Source organism: Rhizopus delemar, genomic scaffold (genome assembly GCF_000149305.1).
Source record: "Rhizopus delemar RA 99-880 supercont3.15 genomic scaffold, whole genome shotgun sequence".
NCBI classification, from domain to species: Eukaryota; Fungi; Mucoromycota; class Mucoromycetes; order Mucorales; family Rhizopodaceae; genus Rhizopus; species Rhizopus delemar.
In genome coordinates, this window is record NW_027137841.1 from 821,745 (window position 1) to 837,278 (window position 15,534).

The following is a 15,534-nucleotide window of genomic DNA, read 5'->3' on the forward strand; positions in this document are numbered from 1 at the left end:
GTGCAAGTTTCACTTTATCCAATCCATTCGTTCTGTGACGCAATCCACTCTTCTTTTCCAATAAAACCTTTTTCTTATGCAGCACTGTATTGTCAGCAAGTGGTGGATGAAAACGAGTGGTTACTGCATACTTTGGCAGCTTGTATGTTCAAATAGACATTAGCAATGGTCAAAAGATCAATGTCTTGCTGCCAAACATGAGCATTCGATTGAGGACATACAGAGTTCAATCGCAATCTCTGAAATTAGCATGATTTGATCCAAGCGAATGCCATCGAGTGGTAGCTTTGGATGAAACCGTTCTTTACCAGCAGCAAAAGTGAACTGAAGCAAAGAGGTCATTTGAAATAAAACAAGTGTTCATAAACCATCTCCTTTTTTTTTAGAAAAAGAGCTCGCTCTAAAGATGACCTTTCTATACCCTACCTACTTCTTGATTTTCTTGAGAAAAAAAAAAGATCTACTCTCACTGTGAGTTGGTTTGAAAACCAACTTCTTTCAGAGTGGATGGCAAGCATCGTCTTTAAATTTTATTTTTGGCTTAAATGATGCTTTTTTCTTTTTAAAAAAAAAGTATTTTCTAAATAAGGTTGAATTTATGATGATGAACTGCTTTATGAAAAATAAAAAAGTGTGTGATTATAGCTGAAGGCATTTGATATCATTGTTTTGTATTCCTTTGTTCCTCTGTAAAACTCCCTGCTAATTGTCAATTTTCATATGTCTCTGAAAACAATACTTTCATTGGATGATATCATCCATCCTCACCACCCTATCCTTTTCTCTTTATGTCTCTTTCTTTTGTCTTCCTTTCTTCTTTATTTCACTCTTGCTACGTCGAAATACACATCCTCTTTTCAAATCTTTTCTCAGACAAACCCGTGAACCAACGCATTCATCTATACGCTCTCATTCGTTTTACCTCCGACAATGCCTAGTGGAGAGAATCTTGTCACGTCCGATTCAGCTGTTCAAAAACGAGCAAAACCTGCGATCCATATTGACATTGCTCCTACCCACTTATTAACACCGGTGGACACCGAACGAATTCCATCTGCTTCACCTTTATCATCAGAGACTAACTGGGCCAATCGATATGAAGACTTTGTCATTGGAAATCCTATCGGTAAACAACACAGAACATAAGCTCGAGCATGCATTAAAGACTATTAGGCTATGGATCATCTGCCGTAGTGTATGAGGCGATGTATAAACCACTGAACAAGAAGCTGGCCATCAAAGCCATTGATTTGGATAAATTTGAAAGAAACCAGATTGATGAACTTCGGGTATATATATACATTCACTTTTAAAACAACCAATGACCCACATCCTTGCTCTAGCGTGAAACGGCCTTGATGGCTTTATGCAAGCATCCGAATGTGCTCAAGGTCTATGGCTCCTTTGTGAACGGATCCAAGCTTTTCATTGTCACGCCCTATTTAGCTGCTGGTTCGTGTCTGGACATCATGAAAACTGGATTTTCAGAAGGTCTTGATGAGATTTCGATTGCGACCATTTTGAAACAAGCGTTGGAGGCGCTGGTGTATCTGCACAAGAATGGCCATATCCATCGTGACGTGAAGGCCGGTAACCTTCTGATGGACGATCAAGGGCAGGTGCTCTTGGCGGACTTTGGTGTGTCGAGCTCGCTGACAGAGAACAATGAGGTGCGCAGGACGTTTGTCGGCACCCCGTGCTGGATGGCACCGGAGGTGATGGAGCAGGCAGGCTATGATTACAAGGCGGATATCTGGAGCTTTGGTATCACCGCACTGGAATTAGCGACGGGCCATGCGCCCTTGGCCAGGCATCCTCCGATGAAGGTGTTGATGATGACCCTCGCGAACGATCCTCCGACCTTGGATCGTCAGAACTGTAAGCAAAAATTCAGCAGGACGTTCAAGGACATGATCGATCTTTGTCTCCAAAAGGATCACCACAAGCGACCCACGGCCGAAAAGCTCCTGGCTCACCCCTTTTTTAAACAGGCCAAGCGCCATGATCACCTCGTCAAGGCTCTCTTGGCGCATGTGCCTCCGTTAGATCAACGACCGCACAAGCAGGTGCCTCAGAAGCAAATCATCCTGGCCTCCGCCGAGAAGCCTTGGAATTTTGATACCCAGGACGAACGGATCCAGCCCGTCCGTCCGATCGAACGATCCAAGCCCGTCGTCCACTTTGGTGAGCATCCTCCGATCCCAGAGAGACCGGTCCCTGAGACCGACCCGCAGCCCATCCTGTCGGGCGAGGCGGTATCCAACAAGCCGAGATGGATGACCCAAGCACACGGCCTGCCGATTCAGACCCAGGACCTTCCGACCGCCTCCTCCCCTTCCTCTTATTCTCCTCCCAGCTCGACCCCTCTCGATGCCCATCCCCCGGGCGTCGGTCTCGGCATCATGCACCATGGTCCTCTTTCGGCTGCCTCCAGCACCCCAAGCGCCGGTGGCTTACCGTCGTCCGAAGGCGAGTTCCGAAAGGGTCGTTTTAGCGTCCATCAGACCCCGACACGCGCCATGGCTTCGGAGGACTGGATCGAGTCCAGAGCGATCGTCTGTCGTGCGCCCAGTCAAGACGGCGAACGTCGATCGAGGTTCGAGATCAAGCAAAATGGCATCCAGCAGGTGTGTGAATCGCCTGCGACCGGGCTGCCGCTTACTCGTGAGAACTTGAAGGAATGCGTCTTGAACAAGGTCGGTCGATTTTCCTTGGAGAAGCCCGAAAGCCCAAGTGATCCGATCGCGTTGTCTGAAGGTCGGAAAAAGGGTCGATTCGAATTGAAGGTCGGATCGAGTACGCCGAGTGATACGGGTAAGCAAGAAAAAAGAGGTAAAGGGCCTGATAAAGTAACCTGTGTCTTGTAGATAAAGCAACTCATTACGAATCTCCACAATCCACCGTTATACCTTCACCGTCTATTTCACCCTCTAATTCTATTTCAAGAGATTCATCCAACCGTATGGTGGATCCCAATCTGCCCCATATGGTTCATGTTCATGTGGAGGCGTTGATTAAACAAACAGAAATACAAAAGAACATGTTGCAAGGCTTGCTTGCTACTCTACCTTCGTTGTATGCGTCCCCTTCTACCACGCGTCTTCGTACGCCTTCAGAAGCAAAAAAACCAGTGAGTAGCGATGAAATCAATCAAAGGTAAACAAGATGTCTTTTTTGTTTCTCTTTTGTAACACCTCTCATTTAGAACACAACACGCAACAGATATAAATTCAACCATGGAATGCCTTCAACAGTTGCTATTGGCCTTTTCAAAAGAAAAGCAAAAGTTACTTAGGGAAAATGAGGCTTTAAAGAAAGAGATCGAGCTTTTAAAAAAGACGCAACAGACAATGGAATAATTTCACTGAAATAAAATGAGCACATATAAGCTTCTTTCATATATATAAAAAAAAGAATACTCCAGTGCTTTTTTAAATGCAGTCGGGTGTGTATGGTGCTGGAGGATGAACTGCATTTTTTTTTTTTTTTTTTTTTTTTTTACTTTTTCTTTCTCCCGCCATGAGCGCCTTATTAGAAGATGTGGACAGTTTTTTAAGTGTGAATATAAAAAGTGACGAGGATTTAAATCTCGATAAACTTCAAAAGCTCTTGGATTCTCAAAAGGCAGAACAAAAAGCACTGGATGCTCAAGTAAGTAAAGTGGCATCATTTTTTTTAAAAAAGCGCTAAATGTATGAAGATTTCCATAGCTTAATTCCTTGACACACAATTCAAAACATACTTTGCCCAATGTATTGGAGCAATCTACAAAACATCAACGTGACCTTCAAGCATTGCTCGGATAATTAAACGAGACAAAGCATATATCTGGATCATTACGAAACTTCCACAGAACTTTTAAATAATTTGACAAGAATGGAAGAAAAGCTTCGACAGGTGGATAATGCTAGAAATTATCTAAAGACCTTGCTTGTTGTTTGTAAATTAAGGTACATGTCAAGTCCATTCATAGCATGCGTTTTTATCTAACCTACCTACTATAGTTCAGACGCTCTTGAGCTTGTAAAGACCGATCCAGAGAAATCGATCGTTCCCTATGAACAACTTGTCAAGTTTGAACAATACATCACACATCAACAAGGCGTCAAGGAAAACCACAGTGGTCTTGTTGAGTATTTGAAAAAGAGGCAGACTTATCTTTGGCAAGAGCTTTATGCTGTTTTAGTACAGTAAGTTACATATGAGCTGAATTGTGAGAGACAGGATCTGTATTCACCGTCTATGAAAAAAAGAAAATTTAAGGATAGTTTGGAAGCAATATCTTGGCCAACACCTATAAAGCCACCTTATGAACCAGAACTTAAGCAAAAATTGAAAAAGTTTGAAGATAATTTTCGACATTTGATTGTTTTGCAACAATCGTAAGTGAGGTTCATAAACAATAGAGAGAGCATGTTGTTGACTCTTGTTTAGTTCTACAGACCAGCAGAGTGTTGTCAATCTAACCCCAATTTCTATCATGCTTGAGGGCCTTTCTTTAAGATTCAAGTATCATTTTGAAACCTCAAAGCCAACCAACAGACTCGACAAGGTACAGACATAACAAAGATATTGTCAATAGCCATGCGTAAAATAACCAAGTGTATTAGCCTGAATGGTATCTGATGCACGTTAAAAATTCAATTGCAACCCATTTGCCCTTTCTATTAACCACAGTGCAACCAATCATCCATCATTTGAAGGATTATTTTGATACAAAGGTATCTGTCAAGGACCTGTTTATTCAAGGCTTATTACAAGACGTGTCAAGAAAGCTCCAAAAGACCATGCCCCAGATTCTTTCTCAACCCAACTTGTTAAGTCATACAATTCGTCAAGTGCTTGAATTTGACAAGAGTCTGGTAGATGAATTTGCATATGAAAAAAGTACAAGCATATCCGATTTTATATTGGATCATTCCATCTGGTTCAGTTCGTGGTTTCAAGCCGAAAAATCATGCAAGTCTTTTTTTTTTCTTCGCCTTCATATACATAAAATACTAATTCTTCCATGTGCATCTAGTTTCACAAACAAGATATGATGAGATCATGCTAGACAGACAGGCGTTCGATATCGAGGCTGGCGATGGGTTAAAAAAGACAACCTCATCCGCTCGTGTGATCAGTTTGTTGGAAAGTGTGACAAATACTTATAGCCTGATGCCTCGTCTGGATCATAAACTTCGATTCTTTATCGAGATACAACTTGGTTTGCTCAGCCAATATCACCAACGTTTATCAAGTGCGATTGATTCGTTTGAGGCTCTGAGCCTTATACGTTCTGTTCCAGCACCAGGTGCACTTCCGGATGCTGTGACAGGTGTCATGACAGCCAGTGAATCGAATGGCACCATATCTGCTTTGCATCGCTTGTATCGTTGGTGGACAAGCGCCAAATCGGTCATTGAGGCATTAAAGGATTGGGAAGAAGATGAGGTAAGTTGCAGATGTATATTTGCTTGATGTTGAACCAGAAGAATAGTTCTTTCTTGATATGCATTTCGAATTCAAACAAAACCCAGAAAAAGTAAATGAACTGTTGAAAGAATTGGCATTGACCCAAGATAAAAACAAAATGGTCCATTTGGCTCATTTAGCAAAAACCGAAAGTTTATTTACAGATGCACTTGCAACCTTTGAGCAAATCAGTCAACGTACCGAAAAGATATTTGTCAAGATTGCGATTAAAGAATGGACAAATAATGCAAGGGCTTATTCTAAAAAGTATGCAACAAGTCAATCTCTGAACGTAAGCTGATGTAGTTCATGATAGGAATAATTGGTGGGAATCTGCAGAAGAATCAGAAGAAGTGTCTGATGAATTATATACACCATTACAAAACTTTAGAATGACATTTAATTATTTACATACAATTTTACCTGAACCAGATTTCCTGTTGGTGTATCGAAACGCACTCAAGGAGATTGAAGATTGGTATTGGAAACATATCATTACACAAAATCAGTTCTCAGCTGCAGGTGTCTCACAGCTACAAACTGATTTGAAACTAGGCTTATGGAAAATAGGTCAAAAATGGGTACAAAAACCCGAAAACTTAACAAAAAGGTACTTGTATTATACTAATGAGTCGTGTGCTCTATTATTTATATATTTCCGTAGATTAAAAGAAGCCATCATATTGCTTTCGTTACCACTTTCGAATGAAAATGAATCTTGTCAAGAATTAATGAATGCTTTAGTAAAAGATCAGTTGGAAGCTATTCAATCCATCTTAAACAAGATAAATATTCAAATTTTAAGCAATGGACAAATACGTGATGTGTTGAGAAGAAGAAATGATATGTTATACAGTTGGAATTAAATAAAAAAAATAACAACGGCGGCATAAAAAATATGTTTAATTTTTCTTTCTTTCCTTTTTTCATACACACTATGCAAACTCCAGCTGACATTGATTTTTTAGCCACGCCTCATGTTGGCATAGACGATTGGCAATATGAAATGAGACGAGAAATTCAAGAAATTATAGTAAATTTCATTTTAATTGACAGAAAGAAAAAGAAGAAGAAAAGGAGATTAATATAATGTAAAGCCGCATGTGTTTTTAGGTCCCTTTTCAGCTTGTAAAAATATTAACGAACTTCAACAAAAGGGCATTACACACATCATGTGCTTCTTTGATCAAGCCGAATCGAGAATATTCCGTACAGACACAGTAGCACAGCATTTCAATTTTCAACAATACATTGTGAATGATACCATTCTTCAAAACCTCATTCAGCATTTTCCGACCGTATCACACACGATCGACAATATAACCTCCACAGGCAAAGTGGTCTTGTGCTGTAATGGCGGCATGTCGAGGAGTCCTGCGTTTATGGTTGCTTATGTGATGGAAAAGTATGATTTAGATGCGATTCAAGCCTATCAATTTGTACAAGCAAAAAGACTTTGTATTAATCCTAACGACGGGTTTAAATGTCAACTCAAGGTTTGCTTGTGATAGAGATCGTATGCATTTTATTTTTATTAACTTCCTGTGTCTATACCATCAGGAATATGAACCGATTTTTAGAGCACGTCGAGGTGTAAAAGAACTGAGTGGGGAAAATAAAAGGTCAAGAGATGGAGAGGATGCAGAGTCTTCAAAAAGATTGCTCCGAGAAAATAGTAGTGGAGAGCAGGGTGAAAATGTAATGACACCTGGTTATAGTTCAATGGTTATGTAAATTTATAGAAAAAACAAACTATCTTTAATAATAATGAATAAGCATCTATTTACATCAAATTTGTTTCTCTTCTTCATCTTCTGCTGTTAATAAAGGCTCAAAACCTTCTAAATTCTTTTCATCTTGACTTTGCATATAATAAATTGAAATCATCGAAAAAATAAACATCACAACAAGGATAGCACCCACTGTAAATCCCTTATCTACATCGCATTATATATTAGATTCATTTAAACAATAAAAATAAGCTTTTCACCGTACGATAATAAGGTGCATCTGTCACTGGCCATAATAACAATGACGTCCATGCCCAGGTAAGAGAAGAAGATGTGTTCATAATTGCAATAGCCATTGCTCTTACTTGCATATTGGGTGATATAATCTCAGTTGCCCATGTCATAACGACCTATTCAAAATGTGAATATTTGCAATATGTAGTCTTAATATACTATATACTTACTGACGTGAGCGAGCCTAATCCAGCATGCGTCATTAAAAAGGCAAAGTATAATATAGCAAGTGGTTGTATAAATGCAGACAACATGCTAAACATAAATAAGCTTTCTCTTCATGTTCTTTATCTACGTATCCCTTACCTTATGCCGACAAGGCCAAAGAATGCAGGTATTATAATACACCAAAGCCGCGTACGATGCCTGTCGCTTATAAACCCATTACATAGACCTGCAATCATGGTAACAAGTGTATCTGGCTATAAACACAAGTTAGAAAAGTACATTTCACGTAAATTGAGCTTACAGTGGTTAAAAGGTTAGCAGTAACAGAGTCGTACCCTAATTTCTTTATAACGATACCGAGTACATGTGCAGCACCCATGGCAGTATGTAATGAGGCCCAACCAAAGACAAAGGCATATAGATATTTATTCTTTACTAATAACTTGACCCTTTCCATCTTTGTCAACTTAACATCCTCTGGTGATTGCTGCTGTTGCATTCTTTGTAAAGCGATCCACCTTTCCCTTTCACTTAACCATTGTGTATCATGAGGATAATCAGGTAAATACCGATATCCAAGGTACGCCAATAACAGAGTGACAGAGGCATCAAATAAAAACATCCAACGCCATCTAATAAGAATCAGCAGTTTAATTTCATATGGTCTTTTATTAAACAAAAGATCTTACCCACTGATACCAAGGATACCATCCATTGTCTTTAGCATGATAGCCTGTACAACACCACTCAATCCACTTCCAAATGATCCAAATATAGTTAATAAGGCCAATCTTTTCCCCAACTCTTTCTTGGTATACCAAGTACCAATTAAAAACACAATCTATGAAAACATCAGTTTCGTATAAAAAGAGGCTTAGTTTTACACTTACGCCTGGGTAGAAGCCTGCTTCAGCCAGACCCAGTAGGAATCGGATCACGTACACATTTTCTACAGACTGAACACATGCCATAATCACTGTTAGCACACACCAGATGAGCTCTAATGCAGGAAGATATCTTGATGGTCTCGTATATGAAAGTAATACATTGGATGGTAATTGCATACTAAGAAAGGAAAGAGGGAGGTTGATGAATCAAGTTGGTGGTGACGATGGAATTAATATTTACGATAAATAGCCCATCATAAACAGCACACCCATCCAATTATATTCAATGCCTGCTACATGTAATTCTTCTTCCATTCCACTAATAAATGCACTGGCTATAAAACATGGGTTACCTAAGCTGATTATTTCGAGTGATTTCGATTTTACACAAATTTGTATTATCCAACGTCTTTATTAAATTACCAAACATGGCAAATAATAATAATCTTTTATCCAGTCTATGAACTAATTCACTTTCTTCGATTCTATTCAGCTTTTCTTCTTCCATGCTCATTTTTGTTTTTATAAAAAAGAAAAGGAAAAAAAAAGAAAAGAAAAAAAAAAGTTGGCTTATTACTGATGCATAAAGATAAACAGTTTCACAAATGATACAAGCTCAGAAGAAGCCAAAGAGAAACACGCTTCCTTCATTATATAGATGATCTCAATAGTAGCTTGAGAATGTAAATAATAACATAATAGCCTACTTTCCTATAAAAGCCATTTTTATTTCCTTTTTTTTGTAGCACGAAAGCAACGCATAAAAGAAGAAAGTGATGTTTCAGCCCATTAGACCTGTCAATTTAGTTGGCGAACGGTGATGAGTATAGCAGATCATAGATCCAACCCATGCGGATAAGCTTTTATTAATTAAGCTCTTAATAAAGCTTCTGAATAAATAAGATGCAGGCTTTTTTCTTTAAAAAAAAGAATATAAGCCCTCGTAAAATTAATTTAGCAATTGCTAAATTTAGCAATCACAGCGGACAAATAAATTATTAAAAACTTCAAAATCATAAAAACTTCAAATTATAAAACCTTTGTAAAAGCCATAAAAAAAATCATGTTGTACTTTTTTAAAGCTTTAATAAAATTATATGAGCTCCATATAACGCTTCAACTCATAATCAGTTACTGCATTTTGCCATAAGTTCCATTCATGCTTTCTTGTACTAACGTAATGATTCACAAAATCGTCACCTAGCACTTTACGTGCCACTGAGTCTTTTTCGTCCATGGCTACTATGGCTTCTTGAAGTGTACGTGCCAATCTTTGGTTATTAGCGACATCCTTTATTGTAGCACTTGCTTCGCATGGTAAGCATTGTTGTGTCTTTATACCCCAATAACCACACTTTAAAACAGCGGCTAATGCCAAATGAGGATTGATATCTGCCCCTGATACTCTCTGTCCAGAGAAGAATTAGTCTAGACACATTATCTTTGCTTTGTTTATTTGTTTACCATTTCTATTCGAGTTGCAGCCGCAGAGGTTGCTGGTGGGGCAATCACACGCACTGCACAGTGACGGGAATCAAGGCCCCATGAAACGCTAACAGGAGCCCAATAATTTTCGACTAATCTCTTGTAGCTACAACGCGATCAGATCATTCCTTTCCTCTATAAGCTATTTCTATTTACCTATTCACAGTGGGTGCTAAAATGGCCAAAATACTAGGTAATCCCTTGAGGACACCTCCCAAAAACCAAATCATGTTTTTTGTCATATGAGGTATATCACTCGGTTCACCAACCGCAAATACATTCTCACCTTGGGTATTTTTTAAACTAAAGTGCATATGCCCTGAACAACCAGGCATATCACCATAAGGCTTTGCCATAAAGGAAGCCATGATATTGTGCTTTTTGGCGATTTGCTTCATCGAAGTCTTGAATAATGTTGCTCGATCACCCGACTCCTTGGCTTCATCGTACAAGACAGCTGCTTCAAACACACCGGGACCTGTCTCGGTATGCCAACTCTCGATGTCTACCTTGAAATCACTTAACCAATCAAATGCATTATAATAGAATTCTTGATTTTCAAGAGGACGTAAGATGGAATAACCACACATGCCCAAGGTGAGTGGTTTGGGCGATGCATGTCCTTTTTCTGTTAAACTTTCTGTTGTTTCTAATGAATTCTATTAGACATGCCAAAGATTGAAATTATCCCTCTTCCTCCTTACCTTTAAAGCAAAAGAATTCAAACTCAACACCACAGTAAGCCTTCATGCCCAGTGTTTCAAAATCATCCACAGCACTTTTCAACATGTTGCGAGGACAGCAATAGAGTGGTTTACCTGTCTTGGGATAGTATAGATTCAATAAAAAGAAGGGAATATTGCCTTCCCAGGGAATACGACGATATGAGTTCAAATCAACCTTGGCAATGAAATCATAATAAGAAGACTCCTCTCCTGCAAATTCAATGGGTGTCGTATAGTTTTTATCTTGAATATCCCAGCCAAATGTAACAGAACAAAAACCTAAAAATACATGCGTTGGTATTTGCAGATCATTTTGATTCGGATACTTTACCAAAACCGTCCTTGGCAACTTGAATAAATTTCTTTTTGTGCATTATTTTACCACGTAATACACCATCAATATCGACAGCAGCTACTTTAACTCGTCTATCGTTTGCTAGCTCTTGTTCGAGGTTATCAAATGTTAATGTGGTCATTATTCTAAAAATAAAGGTACGCGAAAGAAAAAAAGATAAGAAAAAGTGGATTTGCCATGTTTTTATGTTTTGCTTTCGTGTTCTGAGTTTAAATCAAATTGCATGACGAAAGGAAAAAAAATGCAGTGATGATGATGTTACACGACGGCGATGGACTGTTTAAAATTGTCTTGAAAACACAGTTTATACAAGATAAATGTAAGATGACAAGCTTTATGTATTTCACATATCAATTATAAAGTAGTAGTAAAAAGAAAAGGGCATTTCACTATGATGTTCCTTTGTATTTTTATTGTCAATTAAAAAACCTTGGATACACAACTACACATTACGGTGGTAGTCTCTTATTAAACTACATGAACAAGATAAGCTTTGGTGAACCCCCTTTTAAAACTCTATTTTCAATCAAGGATATGGAAAACGTTACACGAAATGAGTCACTTTACCCACATTTCCTTTATTAACCTTTTATGTATATGTGTGAAAAAAATGAACAATGCTGATTTAAAAGTTCATATACTATTTTTACTACAGCAAAATTCAGACGATTTGAGTGCTTATTTATTTTCAAGTAAATAATTCATGCTAGTATGATGCAGAGCCTCTTCAATTAACGAAGCTTTAAGCATGTTCTGTCTTGCTAAAAAAACATTAAAGACGTCCATTTTATAATGATAACAAGGATGAACTCTAACTTATTTTTAATAACAAAACATTGTAGACTTTTTTTTTCCAATCTCAATAAAGGCCTGTATTTTTTTTTTATATCTCTTTTGTGATTATATAACTAATTGCATGGTTAACAAATACAGTGAATAACATATATACGAATTCATCATGAATAAAAGATGTTGTTGGGACACAAGGATCATTTTGTTACTAAATATTGTCAGTATGATGGTTACAGTCATAATTCCAGCTCCAAAAGAAAAGCAAATGACTGTGATGCCGTTTATTCTCTTGTAGTACATTGTGATTGAAATATTTTGCTTGTTAAACTTTGATACAACCATTAGACCTGCTTGGGTACTCACAGCCGATGCGAGAAGACATGCGTCAATAAAATGCAAAGACCTGGCTATCAAAGGAGAGAATATAAAACTTGAATAATCACCATGGTTGGATGATAGATTCTTTATTATTTAGATTTTTCAAATGAGAAAGTAAGGTATTCATGTACTTTATACTTACGTGTCTTAAGAAGGTTGTTTCTAATCAGAAATATAAGAAATAAATTCTAAAAGTCATTATGAATAAATCATGCTCTTTTATGTATCCTTTAGAAAGGATTATAAAATTAAACGCGATCTTTTCCGTTCATTCGAGCTATCTCAACCTGTTCTAAATTTAAACTTTATAAATCAAAAAACTCTATGCTTTTTTAATACAAGTGCAAGTACAGCATATTAATCATTTTTTATATACAAAATAAATTACATTATTAATGCATTCTTAATACATTTTCTTGAAGACCCTCTCATAGAACTGATTTCTTAAAGCAATGAAAGGGTTGCATGTAAAATAATATTCGTTTTAAAGAAAAAAGAATGGATCTCAGCATAAACCTTCTGGATTGTTTATTTCAACATACAAAAACACTAGAAAGCTTATATAAAGCTATTCACTAGTTTTAACTTTCTGAAAGCCGTCCCCGCGACGTTAAAAATAAACTGAAACAATCCCCAATTGCTCCCCTAAAAAAAATAAAGCTACCCGCAAAAAGAATTGTCATCACAGAAAGTAATAGTAAATTGTTAGGATTATTTATAATACCAGAAGATGTATTATTAAGGAACAAGGGATGACTTATGCTTGATGAAGGTGCCATTGTTGCTGAAGAACGAATGGGTAGAGTAGGTGATGCTGTTTGACTAGCTATAGAAGATACAACAAATTGTATACTACTTCGAATTGGTGCACTAAGAGCAAGAGAAGAAGCAGAAGGAATCGATTGGATTACAGTAGCAGCACTTGCACTTACACTCTTTGAAAGAGATAGTGTAGAAGAAACAGCTTCACTAGTAACACTAGAGACTATAACGTCAGCATCTATTTGTCCTTGACCATTATTGTTTACATAATCTTTAATAGTAGGATCCATAGTATTATATCCTTCATCATCTTGTTATGAAGCTTTCTTTTCAAAAGTTGAATATGAGTCATGATATTTTTACTTTGCTTAGTTAACTGAAAGGTAATAATAAAGAGAAAAAAATATAGTTGCTAATAATTCAAGTAGAAACAATAGTCAAAAATTTTCTATCAATAAATTGTTGTTCTTTGAATAGTAAACAAACATTTATTTATACCAAATCTCTATTGGATTTCTTCAAGAATGAATCAGATTCTTGCATGTTTGCAGCCTCTGGAGATCAGTCCCTTAATTTCTAGCATCCCGAGCTTTATACTGTGACTCGGTAAACTTCTTGACCAAACTTGATTTTACAGTTGATGCCGCTTACAGAAATATAATTAGCAATTATCCAATGCAGATTAAGAAAACAATTGCAAGTACCGTGATGTTGAGATTCTTGTAGAGGTTGACGGGAAAAGTCAGATATTAGTAAATTATTTTATAATCTCAATAGCTTTTTTGCAATAAATGACAACGGTAATTTTATTACTTTCAGAATTAAGAGGCTATTGCTTCAAAACAAAAAAAAAAGGTATTTAATGAATACTAACAATAGTAATAATAGCTGTATACAATAGTAAAAGTTAAAGACTAAATTACTGTGGCGGTGCCTTTCTTCCCTTATTGCTACTGATTACAAATGTCGGAGGAAAGTACTTCTCTTCACATGGAGCAAGTTGACTTAAGCTTATAATACCGCTAATCTTCTCGAGGTGTTTTTTAGTGCTTTTGATTATTTGAGAACAGTTATAAATCAAACACAACACTGGCGGTAAGAATCGAGGTATTTCACTTATGGAAGTTGGCATTTTTAATCTTTGTGATGAAGAAATCAGGCCTATCGAGCCTTTCGGAAAAGACATAACCTTGGCAGTGATATAATTTCCTACAGAATATAGCCTACTATTAGAACAGTTTGATTACAGAATATTTCTTTTTTGATCTCACCACTAATTATGATTCCAACGGTTTTGATTTCATTGGGGCTTGTCTTGAATTGCTCTACAATTCTAGAGCAAAAGCATCTCATCATTTTTGGAGTTTTAAGCCTTTTTTCATTCAACTCCTTTGTGCCACGAGGACCGTGGTCATCCAATCCTATTTCCACGCAGCCAATTTCATAACCGTTGTGCATAAACACTAAATCCGCATGTTCAGCGTTCTGTTGTCTTTCCATTCTGGCGTCTGTTCCTATGTCCCTATAGAGATTTTTATTCTCACTGGACGAATGGCTACCAATGGCTCTAAAAACAAATCAAATGAATTAGCTTACAAACTCTAAAAATTCGTATTGTACTTTTTGTAGTTACGTTATTGCCTCAGTTTCGCTAATGAATCTTGATTGTTTTATGAAACCGTAAACAGCATCCAGCAAGTCTGCTTCAGTATACATTCTTGGCATGATGTTACTTGTAATGAACAGATTTAGATAGTTTAGGACGCTTTGTTGAAGCCAATATTCTTCTTTCTCCTTTCTGCGATCAAACATCATTTTTTTAAAACTATCGTCAATTTTTTTAAAAGTTGTCTTAAGAAAAAAGTTAATAAAGACAGAATAAACAACATGGTCGTAAACTCACTTTGCCCTGAAGATTAGCTAATATATCAAACAATTTTTGATTTAGAGGTTTGTCTATTTCATCTTGCAAACTGCAATGTTTCATTTCCACAATATCTTCTTTGCTAAACATGCTCAAGTCATCGTCAAATAGAGAAATGATGTACGAATGGTAAGGGCTATAAATATGCATCATTAATAAGTTATTAGAATTTCTTCGAAAATGTACTTACTGCTCGTAATTATAATGTCTTGCTTGTTCATAAATAACGTCCTCTATAGCTTTGTCTGAATTCGATTTTAAACCCCATTTATTCTTTATTTTCGCGTGTGTTTCGCCCAGAAGAGCGTAATCATCTTCCTTTAATTCTTTTTGGTAATTAGGGGAAGATGTGGAGCTGCAGACCGTTCTTGTTTCCGATGATTTCTCTGATGCTGTTTTCTCCTTTAATTTTTTGACGATATTAGTAGCCCAGAAGTCCTTTCCACTTGTTTCAGGGTTTAATTTCATCTTTTTAACATTATCTCTGAATAGTTTTTTCCACATTCCTCTGTATTCACTCAATGTAATACCATTGTACTCTTCAACAATTATCGTCTCCATCTTTTCTATAAAGTTG

The 15,534-nt window shown here is 37.0% G+C and overlaps 7 protein-coding genes across 7 annotated transcripts; 3 read left to right on the top strand and 4 right to left on the bottom strand.

The window, feature by feature from the left end:
* Positions 1-930: 930 nt before the first annotated feature.
* On the top strand, positions 931-3,160 carry RO3G_15101 (uncharacterized protein; the record flags this gene model as incomplete). The annotated part of the gene is made up of 4 exons (XM_067669685.1): positions 931-1,126; positions 1,174-1,289; positions 1,344-2,814; positions 2,868-3,160. 4 exons carry the CDS (start codon positions 931-933, stop codon positions 3,158-3,160), a joined length of 2,076 nt encoding a protein of 691 aa, XP_067525786.1.
* A 359-nt stretch (positions 3,161-3,519) lies between these two features.
* RO3G_15102 (uncharacterized protein) lies at positions 3,520-3,806 on the top strand (the record flags this gene model as incomplete). Its single annotated transcript, XM_067669686.1, has 2 exons — positions 3,520-3,651; positions 3,711-3,806. 2 exons carry the CDS (start codon positions 3,520-3,522, stop codon positions 3,804-3,806), a joined length of 228 nt encoding a protein of 75 aa, XP_067525787.1.
* Positions 3,807-3,876: 70 nt separating this feature from the next.
* Positions 3,877-6,965, top strand: RO3G_15103 (uncharacterized protein; the record flags this gene model as incomplete). Its single annotated transcript, XM_067669687.1, has 11 exons — positions 3,877-3,950; positions 4,005-4,190; positions 4,254-4,382; positions 4,435-4,552; positions 4,611-4,887; positions 5,024-5,436; positions 5,483-5,724; positions 5,774-6,067; positions 6,122-6,276; positions 6,426-6,490; positions 6,555-6,965. The coding sequence occupies 11 exons, from the start codon at positions 3,877-3,879 to the stop codon at positions 6,963-6,965; spliced, it is 2,364 nt and encodes a 787-aa protein (XP_067525788.1).
* A 452-nt stretch (positions 6,966-7,417) lies between these two features.
* RO3G_15104 (uncharacterized protein) lies at positions 7,418-8,713 on the bottom strand (the record flags this gene model as incomplete). Its single annotated transcript, XM_067669688.1, has 6 exons — positions 7,418-7,597; positions 7,652-7,736; positions 7,863-7,903; positions 7,951-8,281; positions 8,339-8,490; positions 8,540-8,713. The coding sequence occupies 6 exons, from the start codon at positions 8,711-8,713 to the stop codon at positions 7,418-7,420; spliced, it is 963 nt and encodes a 320-aa protein (XP_067525789.1).
* A 916-nt stretch (positions 8,714-9,629) lies between these two features.
* On the bottom strand, positions 9,630-11,222 carry RO3G_15105 (uncharacterized protein; the record flags this gene model as incomplete). Its single annotated transcript, XM_067669689.1, has 5 exons — positions 9,630-9,944; positions 10,001-10,127; positions 10,178-10,670; positions 10,726-11,025; positions 11,078-11,222. The coding sequence occupies 5 exons, from the start codon at positions 11,220-11,222 to the stop codon at positions 9,630-9,632; spliced, it is 1,380 nt and encodes a 459-aa protein (XP_067525790.1).
* Positions 11,223-12,776: 1,554 nt separating this feature from the next.
* RO3G_15106 (uncharacterized protein) lies at positions 12,777-13,323 on the bottom strand (the record flags this gene model as incomplete). The annotated part of the gene is made up of 2 exons (XM_067669690.1): positions 12,777-12,820; positions 12,996-13,323. The coding sequence occupies 2 exons, from the start codon at positions 13,321-13,323 to the stop codon at positions 12,777-12,779; spliced, it is 372 nt and encodes a 123-aa protein (XP_067525791.1).
* Positions 13,324-14,949: 1,626 nt separating this feature from the next.
* On the bottom strand, positions 14,950-15,518 carry RO3G_15107 (uncharacterized protein; the record flags this gene model as incomplete). Its single annotated transcript, XM_067669691.1, has 2 exons — positions 14,950-14,953; positions 15,148-15,518. 2 exons carry the CDS (start codon positions 15,516-15,518, stop codon positions 14,950-14,952), a joined length of 375 nt encoding a protein of 124 aa, XP_067525792.1.
* Between the last annotated feature and the right edge of the window lie 16 nt (positions 15,519-15,534).